The sequence below is a fragment of the Sceloporus undulatus genome, chromosome 1 (assembly GCF_019175285.1).
Source record: "Sceloporus undulatus isolate JIND9_A2432 ecotype Alabama chromosome 1, SceUnd_v1.1, whole genome shotgun sequence".
Taxonomy (NCBI): domain Eukaryota; kingdom Metazoa; phylum Chordata; class Lepidosauria; order Squamata; family Phrynosomatidae; genus Sceloporus; species Sceloporus undulatus.
Window position 1 is genome coordinate 226,795,946 of NC_056522.1, and position 21,893 is coordinate 226,817,838.

At 40.5% G+C, this 21,893-nt stretch overlaps 1 protein-coding gene across 1 annotated transcript in view; it reads right to left on the reverse strand.

Annotated features, from left to right (window-relative positions):
- Positions 1-21,597, reverse strand: part of ARHGAP15 (Rho GTPase activating protein 15) — a 558,688-nt gene extending 537,091 nt beyond the window's left edge. The window contains exons 1-2 of the mRNA XM_042466422.1: positions 21,483-21,597; positions 15,471-15,650 (exon numbers count right to left, since the gene is read on the reverse strand). Coding sequence (XP_042322356.1) covers positions 15,471-15,635 — 165 coding nt within the window. The 5' untranslated portion in view covers positions 15,636-15,650; positions 21,483-21,597. The remainder of the gene's footprint in view (positions 1-15,470; positions 15,651-21,482) is intronic.
- Between the last annotated feature and the right edge of the window lie 296 nt (positions 21,598-21,893).

Genomic DNA, 21,893 nt, shown 5'->3' on the forward strand with positions numbered 1-21,893 from the left:
GCCCTCTTTCCCCATAGGAATCAATCCAAAAACGGAGTTTAAAATCTCTCCCAGAGGCAGACCCAAAGGGCTCGCCTCTGCTCCTTTTAAACTCAGTTTTTAGATTGATTTCTATGGGGAAGGGAGGTGGGGGATTTCAGTAAGCCTAGGGACTCTGGCCGGGAGAGTGCTTCTCAGCCTCACTGAGAAGTCTTCCCTCCGAAGATTCTCTTGGGAGGGAGGGAAGGCAAGCCCCTATAAAACGTTGGGGCTTCATATACTGGCATATGTTTGAAGAAAATAGGATAAAACCTATGTAACTTGATGGGCCAAGGGCAGAGTCCCCTCCTTGGCAGCCTGGGCTTTAAGGGAGCTCCACGGAGGTCTCTTCAAGCGGAGGGAAAGGGAGGGGACTGGACCAAGGGCAGAGCCCCGGCAGCCATTGCAGCTCTTTAAACCGGTTAGAAAAGAAGAGTCCTCTGCTGTCATCCCATTTCCCCTTTTTGGCACCTTGACACCCTTTTGCTCCTGTGTGTGTGCATGTAATGTTTGCCTTCAGGTTGTGAGCTTCCCTCCCCGCTTTAACTCTTGTCTGGCTCTTTGCTATGGAATTCTGGGAGTTGTTTGCTTGCTTTTGTGTGGTGCTCCAAACAGAGGAGCTTTTGTGGGTTCCCTCCTGGATTGAAGGAGGAGAAGGTCCTGGGCATCCCTGCCTCCTGCATTGTGACAGCACAGGAGCCCCACTGGACATGACACTAGAGCCCCCCCCCCCCGAAGCAGCCAGACCCTCTCCCTCTTGCTCTCTGCTCTGGTCTCCTCTTTCCCTCTCTCTTTCTCTCTCTTTCCCTGCTTTCCTCTTCTCTTCCTTGTCCCACCTTTCCTCCCTTTTTCCTTCCTTCCCTCCCTCCTTCTTCCCCCCCCTCTCCTCTCTCTCTCTCTCACACACACACCACACACCTTCCCTCACTGCAGTCGCTCGCCTGCCTGCCTCCCTGTCTCCCTGCCTCCCTGCCTGTCATTCTTTCAGCAATCAGGAGACGGAGGAATGAGAAGAACGGATTTGAGACGGATAAGAATACCGCACACACTTCGTGTTGGAATTTCATCACGTTTCAGCTCTCTGGGAACACATTCAAATCTGTACCCTCCTGGAACACATTTGGAACACATTTAATCGTTCTGAGAACCCGATTGGAACACATACGTGCGGTATACTCAAATGCGTTCTGTTCTCATCACGTGATGAGAACGTTCTCAGAACCCAGTGCGATAATCTCCAAAGAAAGCTAAAAATCTATTAATATTTTGGAATGGCTAAACAGAATCTAATTCTTAATCTAGGCACCAATGAAAAAAGACGCTTCATGCCTTGAATTTGCATCGAATGAGACAAAATGCCCCTCTCTGAGGTTTAAAATAAAATGGTAAATATTCATGGACACATATTAACAGGAAACACAGGAAAGGTTATGCCTAATAGAATCAACACCCAGCCTTAGGACGACACATTATTTTCCTTTGACTATCACAGAATAGTCTTAGCAGCACAATATTCCCAGTTAAGGATAACTACAAGAACTAGAGAAGTCTTGGCATCAGTCTGCACAAGCGTCTCATCTGGCAACACAAGTTCTATCCAGTTCAAACTTCAGATGTTTTATTACAAACACTGTATAACTTTCATCTTCCTGTTTCAAATGACCTGGTGTGTTGCCCACACACACTCATTACTTCTTGCTTTTTCAAGATTTATCTATTTATCAATCTGTTCATTTAAGCATTGTTAAAAGCAGTTCCAAAGCATTCACTAACAAGATCTGCCCCAGAGTAACAAGTTCCAATAGAACAAGCTTGCCCAAAACAATAGATTTAAATAAAAATAAAGATGTCATCTATTTTTTTAAAAAAGCCTTCCAGTTATTTAATATGTATTAATATATTCATAAATTAAATCTGCATGTAGTTTGATTAAAATACCTACTTTTATATATTATTTTAAAAACTGGTTAAAACCATTTGTTAGTCCCATGTACAACAGATGCACTGAATCAATGGAATTTGCATAGTGTTGACTTAACATTCACTTTGATTCAGTAGTTTACCCAAGTTGAGGCTAACAACTGGATTTAACTCATAATATATATTTTGAGACAATTCATTTATCTATGATGGAAGGTAGAAGCACTATTCCTTTCCATGCTGGGTGGGACAAAGCTCTTTTCTAAGATGGCATCTGCTCTCTCTGGTTCTTATAACTACTTGTATCAAAACTTCATTTATTTCCTAAAGGTAGGCTCCCAATTAATTGGGAATTCCATAAATGATTAGAAGACAGAATAGAAGAACATCCAATGGAATACTGCAGCCCTAAAAATGTACTATGATTGTAATTTCCAGTGAACTGGAGTGGACAGAGTACTGAACTTAGGAGTTGTGGATTTAAATTAGGTATCAACTTTGGGTTTAGAACAGGACTTTGTCAAGTCTATTTTTCTTCCATTTTCCTTTCTATAGAATAATATTAATGTTCTTGTTATGGTCTAATAAGCATGGGAAGATTGGATATATGAATAAATAATCTTAAAATGTATATCCTGAAATATGGAATGAGGCTTACACTAAATTTTGCTATAATTCTTTTTAAGTGACGTTAGAAACAAGTGTGCAGATGTACAGAGCTTGCACTTCAAAATGCACATTAGATGGTCAAGCTGAAATTGCAGAAATCAGTCTAGGTAAAGGGATCATATATCTTGTCACAGAGCTAGTTGTAGAAAACTCCAACTTTTATTTTGCTTTGTTTCCTGCATATACTTGACTTTTGGTTTATTTATGAATGCCTTTTGTGTCTTGCCAGATAGAAAGAGCAATGGGCAGTCTTAAAATCCAGACTGTGTTTTGTAATTTATAAAAAGAATGAATACAATTTATTTCCAAACGTAAGGGACAGAGAAACATTTCTTTCCATATGTGTGTGTGTGTGTGTGTGTGTGTGTGGCAGATATGTATTTTCTAGGACTTTCACAAAAAATCATTATGAATCACACTGCTCTGGCTTGGCTAGGACAACTTTCATATATCAACTTCTGTATAAATTTTTGTGATTCAGAATCTCTTTGCTTTCTTGGGCTATATTTTGAAATGTTTGGGTTTTTGTTTAACAGTTTGGCCTTTTCCATTTGCCTTTTGCCAGCCATTTAACAGCCTTGCTTGAGCAAAAATGCCAAAATACTTTTCATTCAGTCAATATCTACTCAGGAAACTCTGAGTATTGGAAAAAGAGAGAAAGAGAGAGAGATGAAAACACTAAAAACAGCGAGGAAATTAGGAGCATGGCAAGCTTTCAATCTATTATATCAGAGCCAAGTTTGCATGGCGAAATGACATACCCTGCGTCTCTATAATTAGCTGCTAAGAAAACACAACTTTTTCAGCTCTGTACAAAAGAACATACATTGCAAGTGCTATGCTTACGGAAAACCCAGCAGCAAATGTTTGTGCCTGGCACAACTTTTTAGAATCCATTTTCTTTTATCATCCTCGCAAATTCTCTTCCCCCCACCAAAACTGAAAGTTATGTAACAAGGTAATACCAACAATGAGAAACTGCATGATAAAATCCTGCCCAAAAGTGAAAAATGCTAATTTTGTCTCATTTAGCAGCTGGATACAGAAATGCTCATTAGTTTTAAGAGGGTTAATCCTTTTAACTTTTGCATATTGATATGCCAATTATGCCTAATTGTACAAGAGGCATCAGTCAAGGTAATAGTGCATAAACACATGAAAGTTATTAAGTACATCCCAACATGTAATAAAGTAGGTGTTAATTGGTAGCTGAGTTCTGCAGGCTATTGAGGTGGATAATTCATTGAGAGATGGATCACTTGTAATTTCTCTACATAATTCCTTTTGCAGTCTCATGCTGTGATGTTTTCATGCTTGTCAAAAACAACTGCAGCCTAGTGCCTTTTGTTAAACACAGCCAATAAAATATGTTAGGCATCATTAAATATACTTAACTTTTAAACTTTTTCAAAGGTACAGTTCTTACTGATAATACATTATACTATTTCCAAATAAATTACTGTAAACACTCCTTTAGCTTCCTAGCCAAAGAACATATCACTTAGGGGGCTTTGAGGAGGGGGTGTTTTTAGAGCAAATGGATCACAGGCAAGTGATCATTTTAAACTGGAAAGTAAACATACATGTTTCATTAGTTACTAGGTCAATATCTGAGAAGGGGCCTTTTTTCCAGTTCCAAAATGGGACACAGTTTCCCTATAATCAACAGAAAGAAGAATAAAATCACATATTTGATGACCACTGCGGATAAAATTTACTGTGAGTTAATTTTGCATTTGAACACAGGGATAAAAATGGGAAGGGAAAAACAAACAAAGAACAACAACAACAATGACACTCCAACAACAACTCAGTCCACAAGAACTACAGCCAGCTTAATCCATCAACTATCTCTGTTAAAAAGATAAATGTTTCAAATTAGTTTATTATATACACTAAAGAACAAATCAATAGTTCACAAGACTCTGAAAAGAGAACCAGATAATGTGTGTGTAAATGTGTGAGGAGGTAGAGTAATGTAGAGTAGAGTAGAGCATAGCATATTGGAGGAAAGCCTGACTTGTTCCTCTGAGCTAGGAAGCAGAGCTGGAGTCCTAAGCAAGTGTTACATTGCATAAATGATTTTGCAACATCATATGGCCTCAGCTGCAAGTTGCAGCCATTATAGAGGAAAATTAACCATGGGAGCCTCAAACCAATCAGTTTCTTTAATAACACAGAATGAGTAAAGGGGAATGACTGTCAAAAGAGTTTACCTCTAAAGTATTAGTGTTTAAATCTTCTCAGAAGAGACACTAAATAAATAAAACCACCTCCATTTTGCTCTTTCCCCCATTTAAGGATTATAGTAATTTTGACTCCAGTTTTTAACCATTTCTTATTCCTTCAGGGGGAGGGGGGGAAAGCATCCCAACATTTACAGCCCAGTTAATCTGACATCAACACCAGGAAAGATTCTAGAGTAGACCAGAAAGCCTGTGAACATTTAGACAGGAATGCCATAATCACAAAAAGTCAATCAGGATTTCCGAGAACCAAGTCATGCCAGACTAATTTGATCACTTTTTTGATAAAATTACCAGCTTGGTAGATGAAGGGAATGCTGTGGATATAGCATCTCTTGATTTCAGTAAGGACTTTGACAAGGTCCCCCATGTGATTCTTGCAAACAAGCTAGTAAAATGTGGGCTAGACAATGTTTCTGTTAGGTGGATTTGTAATTGGCTGCCCGGCAGAACCCAAATGGTGCTCAGCAATGGCTCCTCTTCATCTTGGAAAGAAGTGACCAGTGGAGTGCCACAGGAATCTGTTCTGGGCCCAGTGCTATTCAACCATCTTTATCAATGTCTTGGAGGGCATGCTTTGTAAATTTGCAGATGACACCAAATTAGGAGAAGTAGCTAATACCTCAGAAGACAAGATCAATATTCAACATGACTTTAATATAGTAGAAAGCTTAGCTAAAACTAACAAAATGAATTTCAACACAGGTAAATGTAAGGTTACGTAGTGTGAAAAAAAATGAAATGCACAAATATAGGATGGGTGACATCTGGCTTGACAACAGGACATGTGAAAGAAATCTAGGAGTCCTAGTAGACCACAAGTTAAACACAAGTTGATAGTATGATGCAACCATTTAAAAAGGCAATGCAATTCTATGCTGCATCAACAGAAGTATAGTGTCTAGATCAGTGGTTCCCAAACTGTGCTCTTTAAGGGATTTTGGACTTCAGCTCCCAGAATCCCACAGACTATTGGCCAACATGGCTGAGACTTCTGGGACCTAAAGTCCAAAATCTCTTAAAGGGCACAGTTTGATTTAGATCAAGTGAAATAATAGTGCCATTCTATTCCACTTTGGTCAAGCTTCACTTGAAACACTGTGTCCAGTTCTGGGCATCACAGTTGAAAAAGAATGTTGACAAATTGATGCATGTCCAGAGGAGAGGAGGACAAACAAAATGGTGAAAAGTCTGGAAAACATGCCTATGAGGAATGATTTAGAGAGCTGGGTATGTTTAGCTCGGAGAAGAGAAAATCAAGAGATGGTGTGATAGCCCTGTTTAAATATTTGAAGGGATGTCACAATGAGGATGAAGCAAGATTGTTTTCTGCTGTTCCAGGAAAAGAGATTCCACTTAAACATTAGGAAAAACTTCCTGACAGTAGGGGCTGTTTGACAGTGGAACACACTCCTTCAGAATGTGGTGGACTCTCCTTTTTTGGAGGTCTTTAAATAGAGGCTGGATGGCCATCTGTCGGGGATGCTTTGATTGTGATTTCCTGCATGTCAAGGGGGTTGGATGGGATAGCCTTTGAGAGTTCTTCCAGCTCTATGACTCTAAATTTATCCTAATAGATAAAGGCTTTATTTTACTTTTTTACAGTTTGAAGCTGTATCCTTCAGAAACAAGAGCCTATATCTGTAATAAAAGAAGATTTGTATGTACAATGCTGTGTAAATTTACAGCGCTTTATAAATAAAGGTTAATAATAATAATAATAATAATAATAATAATAATCCCAGTACTTAATGTTGCTTGTAGTCTAAAACTTCACACTATATGAGTTTCTCCTTGAACTAAAGGACAATATGTTGTGTGATGGATCAAGTCAGCATATGCTAGCTATTGCAAGAGAAAGTACCACTGAATGAAAGGGCTCCATAGGCCTGAAACAGACAGGCCAAAAGGTTGGGAGCATAGCATTTATACGTCACATGCCCCCAAACCGCGTGGAAGCCATGCTGGGGCTGCTCCGGGGATGCCTAAGGCAGCCCAAACCCAGCCACAAAGGGAGTGGATTTTATCTTTGCCACAGCTTGTTTAGGAGTATGGCAGCAGCTGGCGTTGAGACCACAGCATCTGGTCACTGTGGTTCTGCAGCAATCAGGGCAGGAAAATCCTCTGGTCTCTCCTTTTGCCCTGTTTGCTTGAGGCTTTAGGTGCACTGGGGTAACAGTGTCATTTTTAAACACATTTATGAATATTTTGGTTTACCATTATGTACCCATGTCTACTTTTACAAATTATTTTACCTCCAGATCTGTTCAAACATCTTTAGCTTAAATTGTCTTAATATGATGTGCATTGGTTTGTTGTCCTATATATATGTGTGTGTTTGTGTGTGTGTGTTTAAGAGGTAGATTGGTGTAAAAGCTGCTATTATTGCAGTCACATGAATGCATTTTCTGGCAGAAAATGGTACGTAAAAGAACTTTTCAGATATAAAAGACTGCAAATTCCTGTCCATTTTAGACTTCTCCCATCTCCAGCAATTCAACAAAGTTCAATAAATACTGGGAGCCCAACTATACAATAGACAGAAAGATGGGGTAGAGAAAGGCTAATTGAACAGCACACCCCTAAGTTTCCCATTACATCTATAATGAGGAGCTAGCCAGGGAAGCAGTGAGCACATTTCCATCCTGACCATCATTGGAAAAGGATCTATCTTGAAAATCCACCTATTTGCTGAGTACAATTTCTTCTATGGTGATGGAGGCTGGCCTTTGGGAAACTACTTTTGAGATGAAGTAAAATTAGACTTTTGGTGGCAAAGGTGGAAGGTTGTTAGTTTTTTTTTTTTTTTAAGAAGGGAATTATAGGTCCATTTGAGTTATGTAGTTTTGGTTATTTGAAAAACCACCTACATCTGTATGAACCTGAGGACACTAAGTTCAGCATTAAACCTATTACTGTACTTGCTCATCTTAAATTTAGAGGTTAATTAAATTGATAAGTACTAGCAATAAGGGTGTTTTCAATAGTGGTCCCTGAACTTTTGATCTTTCTAAAGGATCATTATTCTAATTAATACTAGCCTTCACAAACTGTTTAAAATCACATCTCATTCAACTGTTTTTCAATCAAAGTTATTTTGTGTGATAAAAAGTGCAACTTAAAAACATTTTAAAAACTTAAAATGCAGTTTAAAATATTTTAAATGAATAAATAAGGGCCAGAAAGGAAGAACAAACTATCACTGGGGTGACAAAGGACAGAGAATACTAAGGCAGTAAGAAAAAAAATGTGTTTGATAAGAGAAAGACAGAATAACTACAAGGTTTTTCCCCCATCTGACTTACCCTTCTGAGTCAGTGATAATGGTGGCCTTACTACAGTCTCTTTAAGTACCTGCTAGAAAGCTTACAAAATTGAAATCTACATAAGATTTGGGACACAAGTGCATTTTATACTGCCCAGTAAGTAATACACAGAGGCATGTCCCCTAGGTTTTTGCTTTGTTCCTTTTAGTCACTTCTGACTTTTGGCAAATTTAAGGCAAAGCTATCCTGGGGCTGAGAGTATGTGAGTTGCACAAGATCACCCAGTGCATTTACATGGCTGAATAGGGAGTTGAACCCTGATCTCCAGAGTTGCAGTCCAATGCTCAAACCCCTACACTATGCTGTCACTTATGCCACATATAAAGATGAAGTATAGGTGTCAACAAGATAAGTATTTTGTGTCAACAAAAAAAGCCATCCGACTGGTAATCATTGGTTTTCAACCTGCTTGAATGAGTATATGTAAACTTCCCTCAGATACCCTTCTTCTAAAGTATCCAATCAGTCACTAGGAACAGTTGAAGAGTAATAGTAGTAACATATCCTTGTTCAGGCCTGTTACAGACTGCCAAAATAAAGCTGCTTCGGGTCTCTTTGGAGGTATGCTATTTAAATGATGCATGGGTCCTAAGAGTCCGGAGGTCGTGCCAAAGCCACACTCCATTCCTAAGCACTGGAGTGCAGCTTTGGTGCAGCTTCCGGATTCTTAGGATGCATGCATCATTTAAATAGCATACCCCCAAAGAGACCCGAAGCAGCTTTATTTTGGCAGTCTGTAACAGGCCTCAGATACCTTGCCCAACAGTCTACCAGTACTGACTGATTGTATGTGAATGCAAACCCAAGATAGCATTAGGATCATTAATGTACTGTCCATTCAGCTGCAAGTCTCCCTGCCCAAGCTACTAGAGATGGCCATGCATGTGTTACTAACAATTGCTAGTTTGTGGTCTCCGAGCACTTCAGCATTTATGTTGAAGCTACCTTGTAAAGAGCAACTGGGAAGTAGACCAGGTCAAAGGCCCACCTCAAATTGCATGGGTCCAAAAGTATGTGTTTATATATGTTTTACATATGCTTTTTTCTACAGCCTTCATGGGGGCTCAGTTTCAGATGGTCTTGGGAAATGATGATTATTTCAGCCTGATGCAGACTTGTTTTTGAATAGTCTGGGGACAGTGGATGACTTAAACTTGGTCATGGATAGGAATAATGCAACTATGGAGGGTTCCAGACTGCCAAAAAGTATGTGCTTGGCATGTACTAGGGTTAGGAAGGGGCGTCCTTTCCAGACGCCCCTAACCCTAGTATGTGCCGAGCACGTACAAAATGGCGGCACCCATTCTACATGGGCGCCGACATTTTGACGTCACGGACGCTTAGTGTCAGCACGTCTCGGCACCATTATGATGCCACAAGTGCACCAATGGCGCTTTGCGGCGTCATAATGGCACCGCAAAAAGAAGCCACTTTTTGCGGCTTCTTTTTGCTGCGTCGGGGAACCGCGCAGTTTGTCCACTGTGGTTCCCTGACGCAGCAAATACTGGTGCCGGCAGACTGCCCTTTTGGGCGGTCTGTAAAGTGCCTTTGTTGGTTTTCCTGCATCCATCAGTGTGTTACCAAGATTCAACTTGAGAGATATGCTGCTACATAAACTCCAGTCCTCTATGGAGGAACAGATGAAGAAAGTAGTTCTGGGGGATCCTGCCTCAAGGGCTCAAAAGCTACAAGACTAAAACGACTGAAGCAGCAGCCCAGTGAAAATCCCGTGAAAGCATGGGAGAAGTCATCTGGAGGTTTGGGCTCACGTGTCATCAGTATGTGATGCCGGAACAAATGCAAGACCACACTGTCTCTTTTTTCTCACCTACTAGTACCTGGGAGGCTGAATAATGATTAGAGACAGTTTTAGGATGGCTGTCAACAAATAAGTTGACACTTAAGCTAGCAGGGGAACTGACTGCAACTCCAAAGGGAATTAATTTCACATTGTGAAATTCAGCATGAGCATACTTCTACATTCAGCCCTGAGTGTGTTTGCACAGTAAACGCTAGTGCATCCATTCCTGGAGATAGGGCCAAACTAACACGTCTTGATTACATCCCATATAGATTTCTATGGTACATGGGGCTACCTTTGGAAACTGCTCTGAAATTCAACAAGTTCAAAATGTTATGGCCAGGCCACTGACTGGGGTTGGCTACAGGGAGCCATTAACTGCCTTGTTTCAATAGCTCTACTGCTGTTGATGATCAGTTTCTTGACACAATACAAACTGCTGGTTAATGCCTATCCAGACTATATGAAAGACCATACCTCTATATACAGTATTATCCTGTCCAAAAAATAAGATCTTTGAGAGATGGTTCATCACAGGTGGGGACAGGGGAGCCAGCCTTACCTGCCATGGAAGGCTAGGCTAGCCCCTCTTTTCGCTGCTCTCTTTTCACTGGCAGGCAAATACCATTTTTATCTCGACACCATTTTGACTCTTAACTCATTTGGCAGAACAATCTCTCAATGGGGTATGCTGTGTTTTTGTAATTTTTGTGTGTATGCTGTGTGCCTTCAAGTCGTTTCTAACTTATGGTGACTTTAAAGCAAACCCATCATAGGGTTTCTTTACAAGTTTTTGAGGCTGAGATAGTGTGACTTGCCCAAGGTCATTCAGTGAGATTCCATGGCTGAGCAGGGATTCAAACCCTGGTCTCCAGAGTCATAGTCTAATGCTCAAATCGCTACACCACGCTAGCTTTGTATTTTTCACTATCTTTGAAATGCATTTTTACATATTTAACTTCATGTCTAAGTGGATTTTAACTGATTTTCAAACTTTTAGTTTACTTTGCTTTAGCTGTGTTTTATTTTAACCTGTAAGGTAAGCCAGTGTGGGCCCTGCATTTGGAGAAAGGCAGGACAGATAGCAATATATTTTATGTGAAGCATGCTTTTGAAAACAGCTTGGAAATTTCCACTAGTATGAATGATGCTAAGAACTTTAGATCAAAATTTTAGATAATTACATCCTTTTGGATTTGTTGTTGTTTTTAACTGAATAAAAGTCAAATTCAACCCTATGAAAGAGTCTCCATATCACCTACAGCCTTGCTCAAGTCTTGCAGACTCGGTCAGGACTGTGGCTTCCTTGATTGAGTTTATCTAACTGAAATGTGGTCTTCCTCTTTTCCTACTGCCTTCTGCGTTACCAAGCATTATTGGCTTTTCTAGTGAATCATGTCTTTCAAAGATATGTCAAAAGCGTAACAGTCTCAGTTTAGTCATCTTGGTTTCTAGGTAGAATTTAGGCTTGATTTGCTCTATGTCTTATTTATTTGTCTTTTTAGCAATCCACAGTATCCATAGAACTCTCTGACTTCCAGTCAGCTTTCCTCACTGCCAAGCTTTCACAACCATACATAGAATTGGAAAGATGACATCGACCATCCTAAATCTAGTACTGTATTAAATTATATACCTTTACACCAGGATTTAGCTGTCCTTCCAGGTCTTTGTCTTTTGGGTTTTTTTTTTTTTTACTACAGTGTCCATTCTGATTAATAACTGAGCAAATTATGGAAAATCTTGAACTATTTCAAAGTCTTCATTATCTACTTTAAAGTTATGCAAATCATTTGTGGTCATTATGATTATGTTTCTTAATGTTTAACTGGAAATCTGCTTTGCACTTCATTCCTTGTTTTTAATTCCATGTTTTTGTTATTTTCTGCTAGTCTATGGTATCATCTGCTTATCTTAAATTGTTGAAGTTAATTAAATATTAAATTAAATTAATTAAATTATATTAAATTAATTAAATGTTAAGGCATACCCATTTCTTTAAGAGCTAGGCAAAGTTGTTCAGGAGCTACACAATCAAATGCTTTGCTATAATCTATAAATCACAGTCTGATTTTCTTCTGAAATTATGTGGTGTGCTCCATTATCCAACACGTTTGCAATACAATCTCTTGTGTGTCTTCCTTTCATGAACCAAACTCGGGCCCGTTACAGACAGGCCTATAGTATGGACTGGGTCCATACTAGGCTTAGAAAGGGGCGTCACTTCCTGATGCCCCTAACCCTAGTACGGACCGAGTCCGTACAAAATGGCGGTGCCCGTTCCACACGGGGGCTGCCATTTTGACGTCGCAGATGTGTAGCGTCCGGACATCACACGGCGGAAGTGACACCGCGACTCCGCGATCAGCGCCTCACAGCATCACTTCCGGGGTGCAGAAAGAAGCGCCATTTCGGCACTTCTTTTAGTGTTTGGCTGCTGCGGTTCGCGGACGCAGCAACTGGTGGTGGCAGCAGAGTGCCCTTCTTGGGCGCTCTGTAATGCGCCTTGGATATCTAGCTTTTCTTGCTCCATGTATGATATAAGTCTTTGTTGTAGAATTTTGAGTATAACCTTGCCTGCATGGGAAATTCATGCAATGATTCTGTGGTTACTAAAATCCCTGGTGTCCTGTTTCATGGAAACTGGAATGTACATGGATCATTTCCAATCCGTGGGCCATTGTTTCCATATCTGTTGACATCACTCCACCCCTGAAAAAGCCAGGTGAGCACTGCAGCAATCGCATGCCACAATCCCACTCTGGCTTTTTTCTGGCAAAACGCAGCTCCTTTTTGCACCAGACAGCACTCCTGCAGCATGCAGCTGTCTGCCGTGTGGTCAGGTGGGCAGCATCAGAGCGTGCGGCGTCTAAAACCCAAGCCAGTGCAAAGGGATTGTCTGCTTCACCTATTAATTAGAACTAGAGTAGATTCTATCTCTGTAGCTTGAAGAAGCTCTATTGGTATGCCCCCTGTTCCTGGTGATTTATTTCTCCCAAGTGCTATTGAAAGGTGAAACTTTCAATTCACTTTCTAAAATTATAGGTTGATCTTCCAACTTTTCTTTCTTGAATGAATGTGCCATCCTTTTATATAGTTCTTCAGTGTATTTATATAGTTGTTCTGTGTATTGTTTCCACTGGCTTTTTTATTTCAACCTGCTCTGGTCTGTAATGTGTTCCCCTGTTGGTCATATAGCATTTGCACTCCTGGTTTTAATTTCTCTATGGCCCATTACAGACGGGCTCTTGAGGCGCCCCCATCACGTGCTAGGGGTTGGCTGGGGACCTAGCGTCCACACCGGCCTCACCTCTAGCACATGACGGGGGCGTAATAATGGCGGTGCCCTATACACACAGGCGCCGCCATTATTACGTGCCGGACACATAGCGCCTGCGCGGCACTTATGATGTCATGAGTGCGCCATTGGCGCCTTGCGGCATCATAACCGTGCCGCAGGAAGAAGCGCCATTTTGGGGCTTCTTTTTTGCTCCACACAGGAGCCGCGCGGTTTGGCTGCTGCGGCTCCCCTCGCGGAGCAACCAGCAGCGCCGGCAGACCACTTGTAGGCGGTCTGTAATGTGCCTATGATTTCTCAAAAGAGAAATCTCTCCAAACTTTCCTTTCACCTTTGAGCACATCAACAGCTGAACACCATTTTGCCCTGAGCCCAGTTGCATCATTATCCGCGGTACTACTCATAGTTGCCACCTGATCTAACCAAGTAGATCAATGAGTTCCATCCAACCTGGGAGTCTCATCTTCTGGTACTATCTTATTTCATTTTGTATTGTCTCGTCATAGGGATTTCATGGTAAAAGACATTCAAAATAATGTTTACTGTGCCAAACTGGCCAAACACCAGTTTACTGTGGCTCCCTCTGCACAGAACTAGTGTGTTCTATCTATGGTGCCACTGCCATTGTCTCTGAATCCTCTGTCAGGGTCACCCCCCACTTCTGCTGGGGCCAAATAGCTGTTTGGCACATTTAGTCTGGGTCCTTGGAAAATGCTGTCTGATATGGCAGACCCTACAAACTGTACTGCTGCCATAAGCATAATCTCTTGCCTCTTAGGAGCATGCAATCCCACCACCACCATTAACAGGATCCTTTGGGTGCTTTACTTTGTTTAAAAATTGATACAGTTCAGTGTGCTCTTTCAAAAAAAAACACCTTTATATGAGAGTTAATCTAAACATGCTGCCCTGGACATCATGATGCATCGGTATCATGTGAAAGAACATTTGAAACAATAAAATGTGATAAGGAGATCTTATAGGAGAGTAGGCTGCTGGTAGGCCTTGCTATTGCTAAATGTGTAAGCAGCAGCTGTAAAAAATGCATTTTAGCCAGAAAACAAGCATATGAAGAAAATGCACTTTCTTTTAAAGTAATATTGGCGGGTTACAAACGGCCCTCAAGGGGCCGTTTTCCCGCCGCCGCCATTCGCTGCGTAGGGAAGCCCCAGCTGCCAGACCGCGAGGCTTCCCCGCGCAGCAAAAAAGGAGCGGCGAAATGCCGCTCCTTTTTGGAACGCGGAAGTGGCGCCGCGAGGGGTGGAGTGCGTCCTCGCGACGTCACTTCCGCCGCGACACGTCTGGACGCACAGCGTCCAATACGTCAACATGGCAGCGCCCATGTGGATGGGCACCGCAAAAAAGTACGCGCTCCGCGCGTACTGGGAGGAAAGCCTGTCAGGAAGGTAAGAACCTTGCTAACCCTAATACGGCCTTTCCTAACCCTAGTACGCGCGGAGCACGTACTTTATGGCGGTTTGTAACCCGCCACAGTTTTCTTTGGCCCAGTACATACCTGCTTGAAGGTCTGGAGAGGCGGCGGAGTTTATTTCCTCTGCAGGGAAGCCACAGCCGCAGCTGCAGGTTCTTTTTCTGCCACGCCAGTTATGTCCGATTGCGCCAATGGTGCACTCTGACATAACTGGCACAATATGACATAGAGATGCTATGCGTCCATTACGTCATAATGGCGACGCCCATGTACACAGGGTGCCTCCATTATGTCGCCACAATTACGTGCTAGGGTTAGGGACCATGTGGTTGCTGCGCGGTCCCGTAACCCTAGCATGGCGCGAGCACAGTGCGAGCATGGTGCTTTTGCGCCATCTGTACCGCACCTTTTATAATAAGGTATATGTTCTGCTGTGTACCTTACTGTAAGCAAAATAAATAAATTCATTTTTAAACCAATATGTTTTTGTGAATAAATGTGGCTGTGGGGTTATTGACTGTGGTTGGCTTCTGAAAAGGGGAGGAGATTAATCCCTGGACCCATTGAAATTGCCTCAGAAGTAAGCCCCACTGATTTCAGTGAGAACTATTATGGGCTAAGAAATTACAGGACCACAGTCCTAAAGAACAGTCAGCTACTTAATTTAGAGCAAATTATCTAGATAATTTCAGAACCTTTTGAATATAGCATTAACACAGAGAGAAAGAGGAGAAAGAAGAGCCTTGTTAACAGTACTTACAGGTTCAGTGACTTTCAGATTATCAGACAGTATCATTGATTTACTTTGGCTGTGTCTGTCATGGGGACTGTTGGCAGTCTTTATCCTCATCTGAACAGCAGCTATGTTTTCGTGGGAAGGATGCAGTTTTGCAGCACTTGGATCAGAAGATGCTAACTGCTGCATGATTAATATTTCAATCTGAAAAATACAATAGTTGATAACATTATCAGGCATTATTCCTATGTAGTCAATAAGAAAAGAGCAGTCATACCAGCTGGATATTTCTATGTAATAGAATACCTTATCAGTAGAATCAATAACCTGGGGCACCTTATTACTCAACAGTTCATCCAAGCTTTCTTGGAAGAGTGAGGTTTACATAGAAGCTTATCCTTATCTCAAAAGCCATTCTTCTCTTTTGGTAACCTTTTCAGTACAGCCAGCTGGAAAGCATTACAGTTTGCCTTTGGTCTTCCCATACTCATATTTGAGATAGATATCTCAGGCTTGCTCATATGCTTAATGTGGTTTGTCCTCCATTGATTGAGCCAGAAGGACCAGTGGTGGAAGGTATATGTATCTCTGTCTAACACAATTTCAACAGCGTATAATTCTTTCAGATATCAGAGACATAACTGTGTTAGTCTAGAATATCTTGTAGCACCTTGAGATCGCCCTACACTCCTAAAGTGCTGTTCCACTTTAGTGGCTCTGGCTGCCTCCTGTTGCATTTTGGGATTTGCAGTTTAGGAAGAGGCATTTAGAATATTCAGACAGAGAGCTTTTAGGCCTCACTGAACTACAAACCGCAGAAGGAAGCAGCCAAAGTGAAATAGCAACACTTTAAGAGTGTAGTACGCTAATTTATAACTATGTAGAAGAAGTTGTAGCATAAGCTTTCATAAACTTGGACTACTTCCTCAGATGCATGGAATGAAATGATGCCCAACAAGGACTTTTAGAATTAGATTGCACGATTATCTATGGAAATGCAAAACATGTGGTTATGGTGATGACAAGTTCAGCTTTGAGGGGAAAAGGCATGAGAGAAGATATTATATGTAATGTACTTTAGTTAATACATGTGCTTTATGTAATACAAGGTAAATAAGTAAGAAATAAAAGGTAGTATAGTCTAATGGTCATATGGTCACACTTTTAATATCCTTTCTTCTTTCCCTTCTTCCCTCTCTTCCTGTTGGCTTCAGACATGAAAATCACTGGCAGGAATTTCATCAAATGTTGTAATTCCTTGGCTAAAAATAAGAGGTTAACAGTGTCCCAAAGAAATGCTGTATCTTCAGATCTTCCTTCTGAATGTATCAGAAGTGAAGATAGTTCTGTCTTGTTCCTTTCTCAGCTCCCAGATACCTAGCACTGAGAATGCTGATATGGCATCCAAGTTGCAGGCTCCTTAGGAAATGTTGTTTTAGTAGGGCACTGAGGACTGTTAATCAGAGCCCATCATCCTAAATCACTGTTGCACCTCTAAGCACAAAGGAAAGCAGGGGCCACAGAAACAGAGACACCTCTCTCCCTTTTGCCATTAGAGCTGCAATACGCAATTTGGTGAATTACAGTGATTGGAAGTGGGATGGAAGACTGCCACACTCCCAGTAAAGGCATTGGGAAAATATTGGGATTTTGCTAATTACATGATTTGGGAATAACCCCAAGTTTAAGCAAAATCACTCAGAAAACACAATTATAAACAGCCCAAGACAAATCACCCATCACTGCTCATTGACAGACCCTGCATCAGACACTAAATTATTTCACAAAACTATTCAGAGCATAAAATGATCAAATGAAATGTACTTCATCTTCATCTCCTGGAAGAAAAGGTGAGTCTTATCTGGGACCTTGGGCTGTGAGATAACTGTGTGTAATATACACTGGAATGCATGCATGGTTTCCATTATTACATGTCCTAGAGCAGCCTGATACCTTCCAGGACTAATTCAAGCCATATGGACTTTCCACCAGGCCTGCATAGGGTCCCTGAATCTATGCTTTCTCCTCAGGCTCCTACCCCTACCCCAAGCCACATGCCCTGGTTCAAGGAGATCCCTCCATACACAGTGGTCTTCCATTCATTTTTGGTCCCCAGGACATAGCTGTGTTATTACATGGGTCAGGAAGCAGGTTTTACTGCATACAGGCTTTCTATAGCTAAGGAACGCTGGCACATTACAGATAAAAGATCCAAGAATCAATTATATGAGTGGTACAGCTATAATCCCCATATCATCCAACCATTGGAAGCCTCAATACATATGTACAGAGAGTCATCCAGCTGTCACAACTTTAAAAAGGGATTCTGAACTTCTGTATTAGTGAGATGGGACTGGTTGCAGCTTGCCGCTTCATTTACACACGTACATATATAATATATAAATCCATATATCTTATCACACTCAAACTCAAGAAGACCCTTTGAAAGCAACTGGCAAGAATATGCATCTCTATCTTTGTCTTCCTCTCATCTCAGTTTAGAATAAATTCAAATATTTATTTAAGAAGTGCTGAAGGCCACCCACAATGACTTTGCCACCTCAGATTCATATGGGCAAGTACAAGAAATAGCTTACACATGAAAATGTCCAGAATTATCACATGAAAGAAAATTCATGTTTCTGAGGTCTTTGATGTGACATCTTTGAAGATTTTAATATGGAGGTGGTTTCAGACAAAGACATCTCTATTAGAAAATGAGATGGCAATGAATATCTATATCTTGAATACTTCAAAAATAAGTGTACACAGTCACCTTTCCGCAAAGTAAAATATGAATATATTTTATGCTGCGCCAAGCAAAGTGAATTAGATCAGTAAGATAGTACCTACAGTACAAATATTAACCATGTTCATAGACCCTGTTCAGCATTTTTAGAATGCTAACCTGACGTATCTAGTCTTTGACACATAAAGCATTTTGTAGCTGCAGCCATTTTACTTATATTGTGGGCATGATATTCTTCTTATCTGGAACCTTGGGCTATTATTAAATCTGTCAGATCTCATAACTATAGGGTTGTCAGGCCCAATTTGTGGTTAGGTGGGAAATTTATAAGGAAAACCTAAATGCTGCAGGAAGAATGGGTACTTTGATGCAAAGAATGCCATCTTCCAGATGAAATGCAAAGTAATGTTTTCCAAATGTTTGGCAGCAAGTTTCTATCTGATCAGCTATTTTTCATGTGGTATATGTACCTAAACATAAGAAGAGCAGCTGTTATAACTTTCACTGATTCTCAAGTCCTCTCTCAGTTATACCTCCATTTCTGTGACTAACTGCTTGAAGACAAGCAGTGTAAAAGGTAACAAACATCATGTCATATGTCATAGTAGTCTACACAAGCATTTCTTAATGGCTGCTGTTCTTGCCACTGTACTCATGTTCCATTCCCAGTAAAGAGCTCATTTTGTTTATTACCAGCAAAATGTCCATCATTATGTTGGATGACAAATCAAAAATTGTCATCTGTACAACAGTGACATCTGTTGAGTGCAGTACATATCTCTTTCTCCTTCACACTCTCTCTGTCTCTCTTTCACAGAGAGAGAAGCTGAACTTTTCTGCAGGATCACAAATCATAATCATCCAAGTTTCAGAATGATTATTGCTACATGCCTCCAAAGCATTATTTATGCAACAAAGCAGAGGGAAGCAGTGGTGGATTGGGTGTGGATGCTAAACCTGAATCCTAACCCAAAATGCTTTGGAGTTCAAGACAGATAATCAAAATGGTATCCCACCTCATGGTCCTGAAAATATAATAAGTGAAGCAGTTACCAAGCTGATTATCTGTTCTTGTATCTTATGATCTCCCACCTGAGACAGGTCACTTAAGCCTTACTGTTATGGCAACACTGTCCCTGATGCTGCTGGATCCAGCCACTTCATCATCTTTACAGGCCAATCATAGATATATTTTTTATTCAAACAAGTAGCTAACATACAGATTATTCATCAATTTAATACAGTACTGCCTAATTTTGGCAGGAGATTATCAGGAACTTTAGGCAACTTTTTTTCCTGCCTTCTTACCTGACATACATTTAACTGAAAATGTTTGGCAATTAAAGCTGAAGCCTTGTAGTTACAGTGCCTTTCCATTCTTCTCCTGTGATTAGAAATGGGCAGTTTGAGGACCAAATCCTTGAAGTGATTATACAACTTTTCAGAGCAAGCTCAGTGAACACACATGCAAAACAGCTGTGGCCAGAAGAGATGGGACTCCTTTTTCAAAAAAGGTTCACTGAATAGTACTCAGGTAGCTAAAATTATTGCAGAGTTATTTCATGTTTTTATTCATTTTTTTCTATTTTATAGCACACTCAAAGCACACACACAATTGTCAGATAACATATTTATAGCTTTCTTTTTTAAAAAAGCAAAAAAAAAAAAGCATTCAGTCAATAAAGAAACTTTCAGTTCTGGAAGGAGTGTGTCAGTTCAAAAGACAAACCAAAGAGTAGCACTGAAGCATCAAAGCAAAACCTGTGAACTGTTTCTGGAATCTCACTTCTTATGGTGCTTTTTGTAAACTGTTAAAAGACAGTGGTTTCTATTGTATTTCTCATGGGGAATCTAGATGTATTTTCGGCCATTTTATTCACACAGTTACTGAACTAGAAATCTGCTTTGTATTTGGGTTCACATCGCTACCCTGCTATATTCACTGCCCCATACTCAGCATGAGGTGCCCTACATAGGGTGGTCCATCAAAATGTAGCATTCTAGTAGCCAAATATTTAAATGTGTGAAAAGCCCAAGTTATATGACCCTTCCTTTCACCATTTCTACAGGGCAAGAATTATGTTCACTGTGTACATGTGGTCTTTCCTATTGTATTATGTGAATAATGGCTTGCCTGATTTTCAAAGAGAGATTGTTTTAAAAGGAGCATTTTACTTTGAAAAAGAACCAAGTAGAAAATGATGTAAAAGCCCTCTCTCTAAAACCCCAAATTTCTGCTGGTATATAGATCCTATAGTCAGTTCTAGGCTAGAAAAACACATTATCTGAACAAAAAAATAGTCTGAAATGTCCTAAGCCACTGTTTTTGATATAAGGATGACTAGCTTTGGAAAGATGTCAGAGTGGCCTGTGAGACCTTGTTCTATATATTCTAAATATTTGGGGCAGATAGGGGAGTGACTCTGAGGAGGAGAAGAATAACTGTGTAGCTTCTTGGGATGTAGGAAGGTACTTAAAGTGGCAAAGAGACATCTGGAAATGAGAACTTTCAGTGATATAAATGTTTCAGGAAAAAGAACAACTATCCATTGCTCGAGAATTGTAACGCTGGGGTTCCAGTTAATGATGCAAAAGATGGCAGTTTCCTCCCTATCTCTGCATAAGAATTGTAGAATAGAGCTGGTGTATGTTCCCTCTGCCTCTGTTGGACATGTTTTCCATTAGCATTTCTAGGGATCTCCTGCACATCCAGTATTGCTGATATGGCTCCACCACTGATTTTGAGTGCAGATGTATTACTGTAGCTAAGCACGTTTTTCATTCTTAATTATATGCCCACAGGATAGTATTTTTACTGGCATTCCCACTGTTTATTACTATGGCTGCTATACTTCAGCAGTAGGATAGCATACCAAAATGCGCTACTGTAGGTTTCCATCAAAGCAAATTATCTTTTCCTTTATTTTCATTCCTTCATTATTTTACATGCCTTATACCCACCATCCTTTTTCAAAATGATCCTCCCAAAACCTTATTTGTCAAGCAGTTTTTGTCAGAGCTGGATAAAATATCATGCTAAGGCCTTTGAGAATTTAAAGGTTGTTCTCAATTCTGCAATATTTGGGTTTCTCTTCACAATAATTTTCTAAGCTTTGTGGGTGAGGAGCTGTGAACAAGATGTTAGGTTCTGCCTTTGACAAAACATTAAAATGGTAGCTGTTTCTTTTTCCATTCCCTCCTGCACCTCCACCCAGCTCCACACATGTTTTCTTAATACATTTTTAGCAACAGGTTGTAAGCTTTAGAAGCAAATTGAATTTCCTTACCTACGGCTTGTTGCACCTCAGCTTCTTATCTGCTGTACCAACAGCCAACTGTAACTTTTAAAAATGGAAAACATGAAACGGTTGTGTATCTGAAGGCTACAAATCTCATTTTGCCTGAAGCAACAAAAAGCTTGCAAGGAAGAAAACACAGTGAAACCACTTCCTGTTCAAAAGAGTTGCGCACCCCTACAGTAAGTCACATATTCAGTTTTACATACAGGAATCAAGTGACCAACATTACAGGCAACTGCTATTGCATGAATGCTACTGAGAGTGAAACCTACTACAGATTTCAGAAGGTGAACAATGCAGTTTGAAAAGGAAATGCAAAGAGAAATTAGCCCAGCTGAAGTTTGAACCAACTTTCTTTCTCTCTACTGTCTGTTGAATGTTGAAGTATTGCAGAACTTT